This window comes from Octodon degus, unplaced genomic scaffold, assembly GCF_000260255.1.
Source record: "Octodon degus isolate 3935 unplaced genomic scaffold, OctDeg1.0 scaffold00065, whole genome shotgun sequence".
NCBI lineage: Eukaryota > Metazoa > Chordata > Mammalia > Rodentia > Octodontidae > Octodon > Octodon degus.
In genome coordinates this window covers 914,757-932,006 of record NW_004524641.1, presented here as the reverse complement: position 1 = coordinate 932,006, position 17,250 = coordinate 914,757, and the positions used below count along the sequence as shown (strand labels likewise).

Here is a 17,250-nt window from a genome sequence, read left to right as displayed (position 1 = left end):
AATGTTTCCAAACCCTAAACATGGAGGAATGCATACCTCAGCACCTTAGGCTTTCAGCTATCTGATCATCTGCTAGACTACATGAAATGTGGAATGCTTCTATAAAAGAGGATTAAAAATTAACTTATGATAAGAGAATCAGAAAATTACAGGATTTGGAGGTGGAAGGGACATCATAAATTACATTGGTCAAAGTTCTTATCTATTACTTAAGAAAATTGAGTTTCAGAGATTAAGCGACTTGCCCAAGGTAACAATCTTTACAGCAAAACTAAGACAACAGGCATGTGTCCTGACTCACAGGCTCACATTCTTTCCAAAGCAAATCTAAAACTGAATAATTAACAAACAAGGCCTAAAATAGTGGTTTCTCACTTTAAAAGACAACGAATTACTAACATAGATTACACTATGGAATAGACTAGGTGTCTTCTGAGATCACCAAATAGAGCCACAGGACCAGTCCCACCAGTACCAGTCTGCTTAGAGGAGGGCTACACTGCCAGGTGATAGTGCTAGGTGTCATTTGTCTGAGCTCCTCAAGTGGGCAGGATGAGGCAGGCATGGGAGTCATTCCAGTATCATATTTCATATGGTACTGGTATAATTTTTACTTTAAGTAATATGGGCTACTGACAGTTGATATTCCAGTAACTTTCAGGTTTTCAGGAAAAAAAAAAAAAAAAAGAGCTAGCCAGTTAAGCAAGGATCAAATCCTCCAGAGGAGAGACTTGTTAACTCCACACCCACATTCACATAGTAAAGAAATTCATAGCAAAGAAGCATAACAAAGAATAGCATAACAAATAAAGAATAGCATAACATAAAGAATAGCATAACAAAGCATAGCAAAGAAGCTTAACTTAGGATAAGGAATTCAAGAAGAGTGGCTCCCTTCTACCCTGAATCTAAACTCAGGATTGCTCCCAAGAAGTGAAAGCAGGTATCTGCAGTTTATTAACAGGCACCCAGTACCCAGTGTTGTTAGAACTGTGTATCAGAGCCATATAGCACAGCATGTAACTCCACAGTGCGCCTTTGCTGCTACCGGGTTAACATACATTCACTTTTTAAATTTGTAACAGTTCATGCATCTTCATTTTTTAAAATTATATTAAAGTACCACTTCCAAAAGAAAAGTCATGTACATCTCATTCCACTAACATTCTACATGTAGTTTCCACATACTACTCCATATTTGGTTTTCAGAGTACAAGTAATTTGTTTCAAGTTTTTCATGTAACACTGTAACTATAACACTCCCATGATGCACCATGAGACTGCGTTTGTACAGACCTTTAGATGAAGGCCGACGTCTCTGCCTGATGCTCTCCCACCGCCGCAGCCACCCGGCACGCAGCCGGCCTTAACTGCGGTCAGGCAGTACACAACCTCAGGCAACTCCTACCCAGCCCACAGGACTCTGCCTCCCCAGGGTTGGGCACAAACCCTTTTCAGCTTCCCTCATTTCTAAGCAACTATATGATGAAAACATACGGGTGGAATGAGACAGCAATGATGGCATTTTTCTCTAATTCTGTACTGTTTTCCTGAGACAGGTTTTAAACAGAAAACCTTCTTAGTTTTCTGTCTGTGTCTGTGTCTGTCTATCTGTCTGTCTCTGTCTCTCTCTCTCCCCCTCCCTCCACCCTGTGCTTGCCAGGCTATCTCTGTCTCTGTCTGTCTCTCTGTCTGTCTGTCTGTCTGTCTGTGTCTCTGTCTGTCTGTCTGTCTGTCTGTCTGTCTGTCTCTGTCTCTGTCTCTGTCTCTCTCTCCCCCTCCCTCCACCCTGTGCTTGCCAGGCCATCTCTGTCTCTGTCTGTCTCTGTCTGTCTGTCTGTCTGTCTGTCTGTCTGTCTGTTTCTCCCCCTCCCTCCACCCTGTGCTTGCCAGGCCGTCTCTGTCTCTGTCTGTCTGTCTGTCTGTCTGTCTGTCTCTCTCTCTCTCTCTCTCTCTCTCTCTCTCTCTCTCTCTCTCTCTCTCCCCCTCCTTCCACCCTGTGCTTGCCAGGCCATCACTGAGCTACTCAGTCACCTCCCCAGCCCTAGAAAACCTTCTTGGCTTTATTGATGAGTAATGCTGTTGGTCTAGACTACACAATTGTTCTGTCAAACACATTTCTAATCTAAAATACTCAATAATTGAGATTTTCTCCATATTTTTGCAAGATATAAAACTAGTGCTTAAAAATACTGCCAACTGAAAAACACAGAAATTTTCTCATGTATTTTTAAAGATATTACTGGAATTGAATACATTTCAAATATATATGATTTTTACTTACAAGGAAATGATTTTTCCTGATTTCTTTGCTTTTCCATCCTCATATTCTAATGCCTTAAACATTAATATATTGCCTTGAATACTACTATATTAACTTCCATCCTCTCCTTTTAAAGCTTAATGTTAAAGTGAAAAACTAAAAAATTAAAAAGTCAAAGGAACTCTGGTGACTGGCTCACTGCAGTAGCGCAAGTATGAGAACTGCACCGGGCTGAACTGCTTTCGGAGCCCTAAGTTCACCTACAAACTCCACCTGGCAGATGCTCTGGAAATAACAAAGCTTTGTTCCTCAACATTTCTGTTATATTCTTAGATCTTTTGTGTAAACCATTTTTAGAGGTGCAGATGCCCTCTCTGTTAGCCAAGACAGAAATTGCTCTTCTACAAAAGACCCAGATGAGAAGCATCTTGGTTGGAGAGAAAGCACTAAGCGGCTCTGTTCCCACTAGGGAAAAACTGGCTCCTCACCTTAAAGGATACTAATGATGCCTACTACCCAGCGCCAGTGCCTGCATCAGTAACTGTATATGAAACCCCCAGGACAGTAGATGACACGGAAAACTGTTGACCTGCTTGCCTTTCCGAGCTCGTTCTCACTACAAAGTCTGTCTGTTTCCAAGTTTCCAGTAAGATTGCTGGGTCTTTAAAGAAATCCCCGAACTATCTGTTGTATCCAAAACCAAAACATGAAAATAAAGAGTAAGTTTTAAAGAAGCTTACATAAACATTTTAAAACCTTTTTGCCATTTCCTTTTAGAGAATCATTTATCATTTATTATGTAACTACAGATATAAACTCTGAAAGAAAATAAATTTAAAATTTTTTAGTAACTACTTCACCAGCAATGCATAAATTCTACAAATATTGAAAATATTTAAATTTTTAATTAAGAATATACTTTGCATAGTTTTTAAAATATGAAATAACATTTAAACATGTAGAAACCAAAAAAAGGTACACTAAAAGAATTCATAACTGGGGAAACAGAATTCATTAGATGTGCTATGGCTTATGTTCTCCACAGTTCATATGCTGTACATTTAATTCATAGTACATCAGAGATGGGATTGGAACTTAAGTGGTTAAAGCAGACAGAGCCCTTTAGGGCAGGCTAATGTCACTACTGACAGTGGATTTCTTGGAAAAGTGAGTCACCGCCATCTCCCAGCGGCATGCACTCCTTCTGGCCTTAGACACAGACTCTCCGGTCCCTCTGCCTTCTACCACCGGGTGACCCAATGAGAAGGCCTTTACCAGATGCTGGTCTCTCACACTTGCAATTCTTAACCTTAGAAATGTGAGACAAAAATCTCTATTCTCTAGATTTACTCAGTCTCAGGTATGGTTACAGTAGGACAAAAAAGACTAAGTATGAAATTTAAGAAGAGCCATAAACTTTAAAACAAATTTTAAATCAAGTAAAGACATTTCCTTGGCATGAAAACCCAGTTACTTAATTTCAATCACATCTTGCCAGTTAATCTGAATATTAATCTACTACAGAAACAGTTCTAAGCCCAATCTATAACAATATGACCCTTTATATGGTTGCATTTATATGCAAGATATAACCTTAGAGATGAGTTTTAAAATCCACTGTACAAATATTTGCACAGACCAAGAACGTTTGTGACTATGCACTATTCTTTCACAGCTAGGCTGATTTCCAAGGACTGTATACAAGAATAGCAGCAAATATGTGAGGATAAACCAGGCAGAAAGGCAGGTCAAGCAAATGTCCAATATCTGACCTGGTGAGAAGGCATGGGACCAATAATACAGTCCCCAGCTGTACACTTAGGCACCTCAGACTGCATTCTGTCTTGAGCCTATAACTCCACTCTACAATGGAAGAAAACTCCATGATGATTCTAGAAATAAATGTGCAGCACTGGCAGTAACTACTGCCACCATAATGAGAATGGTGCTAACACATCTCAGTGAAATGGCACTGTCTCCTACCCCAAAGCACATGAAATCTATTTTTTAAAAAAATGTATTTTCTGCAGGGTCTTATTATGCAGCTCAGACTCACAGTGATCCCTCCTGTTCTCAGCCTCCCCAGCGCTGGGATTACAGGTGTGCGCCACCACGCCTGGACTCTTGGCCAACTCAGTATACCTGGGGGGGGGGGGGGGGGGGCACAGTATATGGAGCCGGGAATCAAACCTGGTTCCCGCGCTTGCCTAAGCAGGTGCTTAGTCTGCGGAGCTATCTCACCGGCCCTTGTGAAATCTAGTTTTTAACTCTTCCAGCAGCACCTGTATGCAGACTATCTGCATATCATATGAAGTCTGATACTGCTAATTTGAACTGTGGGGAATAAATGACTGATAACTATCATGTTACTAATAAACACATAGTTTATAGAGCTATTATGTCGCACTGTTTTCAGCACTAACTCAGTAAACAATCTTAGAATAAGTCAATTGTCACTGATTTAACATAAACATAATCAACTTTATGGTTATCTTTATATAAATTATTTACATTTTCCCCAAATTTGGAAGACTAAAGATAGTATAGTTCACGCTATGAAATCAATATGTATTACTATGTTTTAATTCTTCCAAGAAGATATCCAGCAGGAATTAAAAACATATCAAGGTGATATTTGCACACCTGTTTACAGCACACAGTTTATAACAGCTGAATCTTTTTTTTCATAATTTTATTGATAAACAAATAGCAATGAGACAGTTTCAAATCAAATCGCTAGGACAGTTTCAATAATTAACACACTGCATACGTTCTTCTTAGTGGTTAATTGCTGTACAAGATGCAGACTTGAGATCCTATTTACAAACACCATTAGAACAAATCATTCTATTCATTAAGAGAATGTAACTATATATCTATCCTAACAGCTGAATCTTGGAAACAACCCAAATGCCCATCAACCAAGGAATGGATAAAAAGATGTTTTTTTATACAATGGAGTATTACTCACCCATAAAGAAGGATAAACCTGAGACATTCCTAGGTAAATGGAGGCACCTTAAGGCCACACTCTTTTAAGTGAAATGAAGTGGACACACGTGCAAATACTGGATTGTTTTTTGGTGTGAGAAACCAAAAGGGTAACTGAAGTGTTTAATAAATATAGTGAAATAGGAAGAAATGGTTCAAAAGAAAGGGAAATTAGGTAGGGGTGTGGGAGAAAGGAAGGAAGAGGAAAAAAGATAAGAGAAGGATGAAATAGAAACAAAGTTTGTAAATAAGAAGAGGAAGGAGGATGGAGGGATAGGAGGGGACTGGAAGAAAAGGAGGTGACAGGATATAACATATATGTGTACAAGCTCCCTAGGATGAATGTGATCATTGTGTATATCTAAACTGTACTAATAAACTTAATAAAATGTATTATACAATTACATTTCAGGAATCATTTTGGTAAGGAAAACAGATCTTTCTATACATTGTGATACATGAGAAAGTACAGAAAAACACTATGTGTGAATATTAAATGTGTCCATCAATTAACATGTAGCCCTTATGAAGAAAACTGAGCTGTAATGATACCTATTTTAAAAAATAATCTCACTACCACCATCACCTCAGTACAAATATCCAATCGAGCTGGCCCAACAATCATTTTGTCACTATATTAATTCCTTTGTCCCTATCTTTGACCACATGTCCCAGTTAGCAAAGCTAAAGTGCTAGGCTAACCCTATCACTTGTGTTCTCTGTGCCTATACCTCAACGGCCAGAAATTGCTATGCGTCAGGCACTAAACACTTTGTTTAAAAAGTACTTGTTAAATCTTCATGACAGTCCCATTTAATGAGGAAGTCACCATTATCTGTTTACTAAGGAGGAAAGCAAGCACAGACTTTTCTTCCCAAGGTCAGGCTGATGAAGTGAGAGAAGGGCACAGCCCCAGTAACGTGGACTTAGAATCACAGTCTGTACCACAATGAAGGCCACTATTTGTGGTTTTCAAAGATAATCTCCAACTACTTGAAAAAGTCACATTTAATTAATGCATGCTCAGAAATCTTAGAAACGTTTGTGGCCATCATGGATCAGATCTCCAGCATATGGCCTGGAATTCATATTCCATGGTCCAACTCCTACCTTCAACTCTTTTTTACTATGAAACTCTAATGCTCTTCCAAGCTCAAAAGTCAGCAAACTATACACCAGATGAGCCAATTCTGGCCTACGGTCCATTTTTGTACATGAAGTGTAACTGGAGAAAGGGCTTGACCTTCATTAACATGCCTACTTCTGCACTTTTACTACAATGTCGGAAGAAAGCAGCACAACTGCAATAAAGATTTGCTTATACGGCTTAAATATTTGACCTTTCAGAGAAAAAACTTCACTAACTAAACTAGGTCTTCAAAATGTCATTCAACAGAAGTAACATAGGTATCACTCATTGAGTGCCCAGCTTCTCTTGAACACCAGCCTTTCAAAAGACGTGTTATGGTCCTTATTTCAATTTGTGAAAGAAGGAAGAGCAGGAAAGACAGAAAGGAAGAAACAAGACAGCTATTCTCAGGTAGGGGAAGTAATCATTGTAAAAATATTACTTTAATTCAGATACACTGTATAAAAAAATACTAGCTGAAAAGTTTTAAAATCCAATTTTAAAATGTCAATAAAGTTCTCTTTGTAACATAAGTATAAACACAAAGTCAGTCACCCAATAGAAATTACCAAGGAAAATCAATTTAGAATTAGGAGCATACATTCAAGTCAGACACCCCTACCTGCATCACCTTCTGCTGAATCTCTTCTAACTGTGTGCGTTTGCTCCGCTGCCTACAAACTTCCTGGTAGCGAGTATACTGCTCTCGGAGAGAATCCAGTAATTTCATAACTTGTGGCTGCGCAAGCAGTTCATCATCCATCGGAGACCACGAGACTCCTCCATCGGAGCCATTAAACCGCCGCTGCTGTAATTCGGATAACAATTCATGTCCTTTACAAAGAAAAGATATTCATAATTAATGCCCATTAAGAACTATATTTCTGACTTCTCAATCTGCTAAATTCTAGTCCTATGTTTTAAAAACATATTCATTTACCAATCTACCTACCTGCGAGCCCTAAGTAGTAAAATGCAGTTGTAAGTACAAAAACTGCACAATTAAGTACAAAAATTGTACAATATGAAAATATACATGTGGATACAGTATGATACATATATAGCTAGAAAACATATGAAAATACCCTATCACATACTATGAATATGTATGCCAAATGTATGTTACATAATATATACAGTGTTTTAAATTTTCCATTTATCACGTTTTTTATTGGTAGATTCGTTACTCAGGACACTGTATACGTCAATGATATTTCAAAGCACACTCTGGGATTTCTGGCTAATGGCACTAACCCAAGCAGTATGTTGCAGAATGTCAGAACTGACCTATATTCTCACTCAAAGAACTTAGAAGGATAACAGTGAAATGAACATATGATTAGCATAAACGAAGACAGTTCTTATTATTAATATGAAATAATATTTACATAATCTCTATAGGAATCTCTACAACATATTAATTGTTGATTCATGACAGGCCACACTAGTTTAAGACCTACAGTGAATTTGGTGCACTTACAGAAAGCTAATATAGGAAATCCATATATACAGGATAAATAAAAATTAATAATAGATTGGGAACCTCAATCTGTCGGTACATACATAACTTGAAAATAAGTTTAAGAAATTTTTCAAGGATAAAACTGATTACTATTTAGATCCCAAAATAATATACCAATATTTAAAATCTTTCCATTGCCATTTACAAAATATTCCCCTAAATTTAAATGTTGTTTTATATATAGAAACAGAGCTTTTATTATGGTTTGGAGCTACTTTTAATTTTTAAGGAAAGTATCTAGATTATTCTAAATCTTTCTATTTTATATTCTTCCAATCCCTACCTTAAAAATTAATAGCAAGTAGAATAAGACTTAGTGGCATATAAAGTTAATTTTAGAATACAAATTTTAAAAGCTCCTTAATTCAGTGGCTTAAAATAAGAGGCTTTCCAGAATGTTAAATATATACATGGAATTAAGTTTTAAAACATAGAGTAGTTCTTTTACTGATAAGTCTACTGCAATTCTCTACATAAATCATAAATTACAAATATTTTTGTTCCCTATGGAAAATGATCTACTCATATGGAAAATTTAGGACAACTGAATCAATACAACAAAGACACTGAAAATCTTTTTGCTATTCATTACATATTATCATGGAAAAATGCCTGTTCTAAATATTTGTGCACATATTTAAGATCTATCTAAATCTTTGCAAAAACTCTATACATGTGTATGAACAACATTAATATTACAATACATTCTTTTGCTCTAGTTTGTCAACTGTGTCTCTTATGAACACCATTTCCATAGGAGAAATAACACAATATAATTATTTCAAAGAACATGCACATTCTGAAGCCAGGCTGCCCAGCTCAGGTCCTCGCTAGCACTTACTGGCTACCTACCTATTTGACTTTTTTGCTCTCCAGTTTTCCCTCTTAAAATCAGGGTGATAAAAGAACCTACTTCACAGGACTATGAAAAGTCAATGAATTAATATGTTTAGGACCTAAACATTATGTTTAGAATCTAAAATGCTAGGCCGAGGAGATGGCTCAGTGGAAAAAGCATTTTCCTGGCTAATTCAAGGGCCTGAGTTCAAGCCCTGGTTCCATAAAAATAAAAAAAAAAATAATCTAAAATGCTTAAGAGCCGTATCTGGCACATATTCCAATTAGAACTGTGAGTTATTCTTAGGAAAATGTGATTAGACACAAAATCTCCCGCCCTGGAAAGAATTCCAGTTTGCTTTCACAGAATCCAGGAAACAGCTACCAGAAGCATGCATCCCTGAGCGCCTGCTGTTTGCAGGTCACGGCACACCACAGCACACGCTGAGGTTTGGACAGACGCCTCCACCACAGTGTAGCCACTGCTTTCCCTTCCCACCTCTTGAGGTCTGTTGAGACAGCATAAGACTTACTGATCTTGGCCAAGCTTTTTCTGTGTGTGTGTGTGTGTGTGTGTGTGTGTGTGTGCATGTGTGTATACATACATCTTTGTTTTCTCAGAGAAAAAAATATTATCTCAAAAGGTTATTAGGACAATGAAATATGAAAACACAAGGCCTGCCACATAATGCCTGCAAATAATCTTCATAGTAACTAAATGAATTAAAAATTTTATCTTTACTTCATAGAATAAGAAATAAATTCAGGGCTAGGGATACAGACCAGTTTTAGAGGACCTGCTTAGCTTGTGTGTGGCCCTGGATTTAATACACAACACCAGAAAACAAAACAAAGGAAAAATAAGTCAAAATATTTCAAGGGTATAATTTTTTAATGCTATAAAGGTTAATAATACAGATATTTTAAAGCAAAAAGCAGTTCAAAATTTTCCTTTCACTAATAATAATAAATATGCTTTTTCATCTTACCTGTCTGAAGCACTGTTTCAGGATCAACTGATGGAAGAAAGTTTAAATCCACAGACCTGGCAAGCACCAACAAAATAATTTTTGAAAATAACATTTCTGCCCATGAGAAATTCCTTATGTACAGTATCAAAACAGAAATATGTAAGTATGAAAACCTAAAACATTCTATTTTCACCAAATTTCTCCTACATATAAAGAAGCCTACTAAAGAAACTCAATACTAATAGCCAAAGAAATATCAGTGTGACAAATCAAAATTTTAAATCATAAAAATCATACTATGGGGAAAAATAGTTAACTGCTATTATTTATAGTACAGTGTAAAATGCAGAGAAAAGAATCCATTTTTGTAAAGCTCAAAATGACATTTCTAGCTATACAGCAACCCAGAAATACACGGTAAAAACCACACAAGCACTCTGCACTTATCCATAGTAGCATCTGCTAGTGGCCGTACCCTCCCCCAGGGCACGGGTGTGGTGCGTGGTGCGCGCGCGCACACACACACACACACACACACACACACACACACGGAGGTGGCCAGACACCCTCTTCCTGAATCTCATTATATTTCTTGTGCAGCTGGATGTCTGTCTTATTTTCTTAAAACACACATGAGAAAAAGAAAATTAAGGCAAGATAAGGAACTGGCGAGTCAAAGCTAAGGAACATGCTGCTACAGGCAGTAACCGATCAACCTTAAACCAAATCTTCCACTTCTGTCAGCTGATCTACGTCCTCACCTCGCGCAGAGCCTAGAAGCTTCCTGGCGATTCATGCTGAAAAGCTGATGAAATTTTATGAGAGCAGGAACTTTAGTGTCTGAGTGCCAAAGAAGCTAAGCAATAACTTGAAGATGAGTAACTTGAAGGTGGGCTCACAAATACAAGATGTTATTTTAAGCAGACATAGGGAACCAGCATTTCCTAAAGCATTTCTCAAAACACAGGATAAAATATTACTAGTAAAGAAAAATGGGTCCCACTGCCCCAGGAAGACAGGCCATTCTAAGGCAGCAATCAATTAAGCAGGTTTCCCTGAGGCACTGCTTGCTCAGAACCCTTAATCTGTAATGTCTGCCATCCTCACGAGGGAAATACGTGGGCATCCTCACATTCTCACTGCGGACTCTCTGTGGAAGTTTTTCCTGAGGAATATAACTGGAAACATCGAACTCACTTTGATGGCCTAACCAGAAAGCAAAGATATTTACTAATGTCTGCTAATTTTTCTGAAGTGCTGTGTGTGACATCTTCAATTCCTCTGTGTTTATTAGCAAGCTGCATACATGCACATGTCATATTTAAATATTTATATTTTTATGTGTTATCTACAGAATAGCAATATTCCTAATTGCTTATGTTAACACTGGATTTACATTCAAACTATTCATTTTCACATTCTGACTTAGTTTTAGTGAAGATTTAGTGATAAAATCATCTCACATCCCTCTTACCTTGTTGCTTTGGTTTATTGGTATGTGACTATATCTGGATTCACAGGATAAGATCATTTTATCAAGGGCCTCCTCTATATTCAAGGTCAGATACAAAGGAGATTTAAAAAGGATGCCTGCTGATTCCTAATAAAATCTTTTCTGGGCCAGCCAGACAGCTCAGTGGACTAAAGTGCCCGCTGAGGCAGAGTGCAGCAGCCGGGGTTCGATCCCCAAGGTGCCATGCCGGCCTCGCCCCCGGGGCCAGCTGAGACAGCAACTGCAATCAGGTGTGGTGGTGCCCGCCTATAATCCCAGCACTTGGGATACTGAAAACAGGAGAATAACTAAGTCAAATCTACATAGTGAGGCCTTGAAGATTCTGTACTATATTAAAAAAAAATTCATAATAAAAAATTATTGTTCTACTGACCAGTAATGAAGAGGCCAGAAAGAGCTAATATGCTTCTAAAGTACTTTTTACCAAGAAGAGGGGAACATGGCCTCTTGGCCAAGAGAAAAATAGAAACTAATAATGAAAAATTTAATGGAAATCTGTTAAGATGGCAAAGCCAGGTAGTTACATATAGAGAATATTCCTCAACAATTACTTCATCCAGTATCATAAAACAACAAATTCACTAACTAAATTCATACTACAAAGGACAGAGGAAGCCCTACAAACCAGGCACTTTAGTATTAACATATTTTTAAATAAAGTTATAGTAACTTCATTTAAAGTTGAAACCGCTTTCATATTTTTTTTACCAGAAAAAAACACATACAATATTCTATTTTAAAAATGCTCTTCCAATTTAGTATTTTCCAGTGTTGTCAAAATACAAATACATTACTATTCATCAACAAGTAGTTTCTGTAAATAAATGTTTTTCAAATTAGAATGCTTTATATAAAAGGCAAATTTTTATGACTACTGTACGTCAATTTTCAGTGGAGACCTGTTCATCATAATTCCTTCAGCTTGCACTAACAGGTATCGTCTAACAGAGCAACCCTAAGTTTGCAAGAATCCCATTACACACCAGTGGCCACCTACCTTTCTTTCTCTTGTTGATTTCCTTTATCACTCCCATTGTTAATCAAAGTAAGTTCATCTAATAATGAAGTAGATTCCTTTGTAAACTTCTCAAAAACCTACCATACAAAATTTCATTAACATAATAAGAATATAAAGAATGGATATCATATAGCATTTTTAGTAAGTAACCAAATTAGGATTCTCTCCATTCCCAGGAAGTCACTCAGTACAATTCAACCACTGAGGCAGAGGAGTATACATAACAAGACAAAACCATCCTTAAACAATGAGCGGTTGAAATGGAAAAAAATTTTTAAAAATAGAAATATATTAAATTATTTTTATTCTTCATTCAGAAAAACTTGTCTTTTGAATGAAATAAGTCACAATAGGTTAAATATTACATGGTTTCTCTAAAAGCCAAAATATAAATAATTTACAGAGCAAAATACAAGATGATCATTATGGTTTGTGTCTAGCCTCATGAAGTCATGGGGCGGACTTCCAGAGTTTGTGATTAACTCATGGTCCCCTGAGATTATGGGTGTGAGTGCTACACCCAGCCTGGGTTGGATAGCCTGAATGCAACTGAATGGAGATAGACTTGCCCTCTGTTGCCCTTGCTGCCACTGCTCCTTGCCATTTTGCTCTTGCTGTTGTGCTGTTTTCTGCCTCCAAGAACTACTGTCCTCTGCCACATGCCCCTCTGCCTTGGAGCCAGCTGAGTATGGACTGAAACCTCCACTAACTGTGAGCTAAATAAATCTTTCTTTCCTTAATTTTGGGTGTTGGGTATTTTGTCTAAGCAGTGAGAGAAGAGGAATTGAGAAAATGATCACGAGTAAAAATGGAAAAAAAAAAGTAAAAATGATGAAGATGCAATATGTAAATATATATCTAACACCTGTACTGAGTATATTCACTACAAACTGCAAACATATACTATTAAAAATTCTTTTAAAGTTTTATAGGTAAGCATGTAACATAAAAAGAAATTAGTTCTACTTTAAACATGATTTCTTCAGATAGTTCTTTAAAAATTAGGACAAATCTGTTCAAATATATTTAATAAAGTAGAAACACATGTGTCTGATATCACTGTGCAAACAGGACAGAAACATTCGTACATTCAGAGAGCAAGTCTATCATTCTCCTGTATTATTAACACATAAGCTAAACTGATTTAAAACTGCTCTTTCAGCAGTTCATTAAAACAATGTCATATCATATTATTCAGTCATGGTTAAGTCTGGACAAAAAAGAAGATACATAGTTAGAAAAGAAAAATTTACTATGTCAAACCTACTCCTCAAACTGACAAATATTCTCTGAAGAGGATGTATCAATTAGATTACCTCTAAAGGTATTGTGCTAGCCTATCATTAAAATGCTTTACAACTTTTATTGATGCTACTGATGACAATGGGACAGTAACTTTCACAAGGTGCATATTGGGTGCTAGCCTAATTGCTTTAGATATATGGATGTTTTTGTTTTGCTTTGTCTTTTTAAGACAGGCTCTCACTATGCAGTTCAGGCTGGTCTTGAGCTCACTTTGTAGCCCAGGCTGGTCTTGAACTTGCAATGCTCCTCTTGTCTCAGCCTCCCAAGTGCTGGAATTACAGGCGTGTGCCACTACATACGGCAATGTTATGTTCAGTTTGTTTTACCCACAATCCTACTAGATATGACTATTATTGCTACCGTATCAGAGATCTGAAAAAGAGGCACAGAGAGATTAAATATATCCTGAAGGCCATACACCCAGCAACCAGCATCAGGATTCTCATTATGTAGTCTAACTCTAGATTATTTGTCCTCAATGTGGCATCCAATGAACTTCTTCATTTTTGTGAAAAGGAAAATCTTCTATATTTTTTGTTGATCATCATAGTAAAGATGTTAAATGTCTGATCTATATACAATAATATTTTATCTCACTGAAATGTACTAACCAGCCTCTTATTTAACCAGTCCATGTGGTCATAGGTGAGACTTCCACCAAAATCTTCTGTTAACTGGCAAGGTTCAATATAACGAGTCAGTTTATTGGCAGACACTAAAATAACCTAGAGGGAAAAAGAAATATTATTTTAGCAAAGCACTATTAAAGTCTGTGAAGTAGACTTACATTAAAATATATAACATTGTTTGAACATGTTAAAATTTTCATTTAGTTAATACAATTACATTTAAAAATCAATAAATTATTAATATCTGCTAGAAATCTATTAAAAAGCTTTTAAAATGAGATACTAGCAATTCAGCTGAAATATTTAAGTATTTTATCAATACTAACACTTTCTCAGTAATAAAAATCAATTCCTTATTATAAGCAAAGAATTTTCATATCACATTAAAATGAGTTGTGTCCACTAAAATCACAAAGAAGTATCTTTTAGTCTGATCCTATAAAAATGTATAGCCTTTAATATCCACATTGTGATACCTAAATACCATTTCTCATTAAAAGGAATCTGAGATCACTGGAGAAAGAAACATATGTAATGCGCTTGGAACATACTATCTAGATTGCTTTTAACAAGCTATCAAAGACTGTGGTCATGTCAAAAGGATCTGAAAAGGCTTCCACCTACTGAAAATGTGACAATTTGCAAATCAATAAGAATAATAAATGCCATGGGCTGAAATATTTGATATGGTTAAGCCAGTGAGCTTACCTCTAGACAAGGAGAAAAGTTTTCTACACTGAAAGCCAACACATGAAGGAAAAATATACTACCCAATAAACAAATAATAATGTAGGCATAGTGACACATGTCTGTAATCCCAGCACTTGGGAGGCCGAGGCAAGAAGATCACCACAAGTTCAAGGCCATCCCAGGGTACACAGGGAGTTTCAAGGCCAGCCTGAACTGCATAGTGAAACCTGGTCTCAAAATACAAAAACAAGCAAATAATAAACACAAGTAAGTTTATCATTATAAAAGCATTTCAGCCAGGAAAGGAACAGCTAAATAGAATGCATTTATCATTCTACAACTGTTAATGAACTAAGGGATCAAGACTGTAGTTGGACATGGTGGCATATGCTTATAATCCCAGTATATGGGAGGCTGATGTGGGAAGAGAACTGCCATGAATTTGAGACCAACCCGGGCGAGTTCAAGATGTGGTCGAACTACATAGTAAAGCCCTATTAAAAAAATAACAACAACAAAAGAAAAACCTCTGTATCGCTAAATGTCACAGCTGCTAATACTCCAAGAAAGAAGACAACTACTGGAAGCTCATGACCAACAAGCACCTCAACACTCTGCAACAGCCTTGGGAAAAGAGTGTGAATATGACCACTGTGATTAAATTCAACTACCAACGTATGCAACACAGAGAACACGTTAACCTCCACTCAGGGCAATCCGCAGATGATGGGGAACAGAGAAAGCAATCTCATCTAGTGAAAGAAAGAAAACGGCTAAAAATGGGAAAGGGAAACCAAACATTAAAAAATTTCATTTAACGGGCAAATACAAAATCCCAGCCCAATAATAAAGGATTACATATTCTTTTCAAGCAAGCATAAAGTAGCTACAAACTTGTTTGTGTATCGTTCTACGAAGGCAGTCTTTGTAATTTTTAAGGAACATGATACTATAACAACAAAATTTAGCTATAAATCAGTAACCAAATCAGAAATCACTAAGAAGGTTTAAGAGCCATATCCACTTCGTGTCCGCCCCGCAGCCACGCCCGTCTGGCCCACCCCATTCACCGTGCCAGCCCTGTGGTCATCTGTCTGCTCTTAGCATAAGGACTACAGCAAGAGGACTCTTCGAAGAGTGTAAGTCAGGGCCATTACCTCACCTCAACAGAAATAATTCCTTAATGTGAAAGAGCCAGCTGGTTTCAAATTTCTATTTCTCCTTGATAAATGTTATAAAATTGTTTATGTGTTCAAAACATTTCCCAATGAAAAGAAAAAAAAAAAACCACCGAACTAAAATAAGTAAGTATGAAGCACTTCTTACAAAAACCTTTCTAATAAGAAAATTTCAGCTCAAGACAAGTTTATAAGGGAGTTTTAAAGAGCAAAGAACAACTATCTTAATCTTAAATGCTTCTGGAGAACACAAACGCCAGGAAGCATTCTCAGTTCAGCTTACGAGATGTTCTAGAACATCAGAGAGACCCAAGGACAATTCCGGAAAAGCTCAGAACTGCGACGCTCAAGACTGCCAACATTAAGTGACTGTCCACTCCCTGCCTTTGCCAAAATGTAACACATGAGGACAGACAGCTGCTGCTGCTCCTCGGAGGGCAAACCAGGTTGGCTGCAGGAGTGGAGAGAGTGTGGCCACTCTAACAATGCAGATGCCAAGGAGACCTGACTGCACCGCAACCCACTGGAACGCACATGTCAGCGCCAGACTGATGCGTTCCACAGCTGACGTGGCAGGACCAGACAGGAATCCCACACTGACACAGCACACCGTGAGAAAGCGTTCTGGAGACAGAAAAGGGGGCGAGATTAGCTATGACAAATGATTCAGCTATAATAAAGAGATAAACTTGAGGCTTTTGTAGATAAATGGACGCAGTTAGAGACTAAATGAAATAAATCAGACTCACACGTACAAACATTGTATTGTCTTGCTAGTATAAGAACCTGAAAGAATAATTAAAACCTAAAAAGTACAACAGATACTATAAAAGGGAAAGACACTGTTCAATGGGAAAGAAAAACTAGGATGAGGAGGACAAATGAAAGGGAAAAAGATATATTTAGGTACATATTCAGAATAGTTTGGATAATTATATTGTCAATTTTTGCTGGTCTTTTGAAAGGAGTAATTAATGCTTAAATTTTGTTTTCTCTTTATTTTTCCTCTTTTTAATTTCTTATAACTTCTTTGTTATTGTTCTTTTTTTTCTTTAAATGAATCTTGCACATTTATATCTGGTAATCTGAACAACTTATTTGAAGATAGCATCATGTAATACAGTAACCATTGTTGAATTCCTATTATTTTGTTTAGTAAAATTTTGTATCATTTCTAACACTGGCATCTATCTATCTATCTATC

General features: G+C 36.9%; 1 protein-coding gene across 2 annotated transcripts in view; it reads right to left on the bottom strand.

Moving 5' to 3' along the window:
* The window catches only part of Sestd1 (SEC14 and spectrin domain containing 1), an 86,290-nt gene that overhangs the window by 30,407 nt on the left and 38,633 nt on the right, over positions 1-17,250 (bottom strand). For both annotated transcript variants that reach the window (XM_004634707.3, XM_023719125.1), the window contains exons 5-8: positions 14,161-14,274; positions 12,224-12,321; positions 9,732-9,787; positions 7,006-7,217 (exon numbers count right to left, since the gene is read on the bottom strand). In XM_004634707.3, coding sequence (XP_004634764.1) covers positions 7,006-7,217; positions 9,732-9,787; positions 12,224-12,321; positions 14,161-14,274 — 480 coding nt within the window. The remainder of the gene's footprint in view (positions 1-7,005; positions 7,218-9,731; positions 9,788-12,223; positions 12,322-14,160; positions 14,275-17,250) is intronic.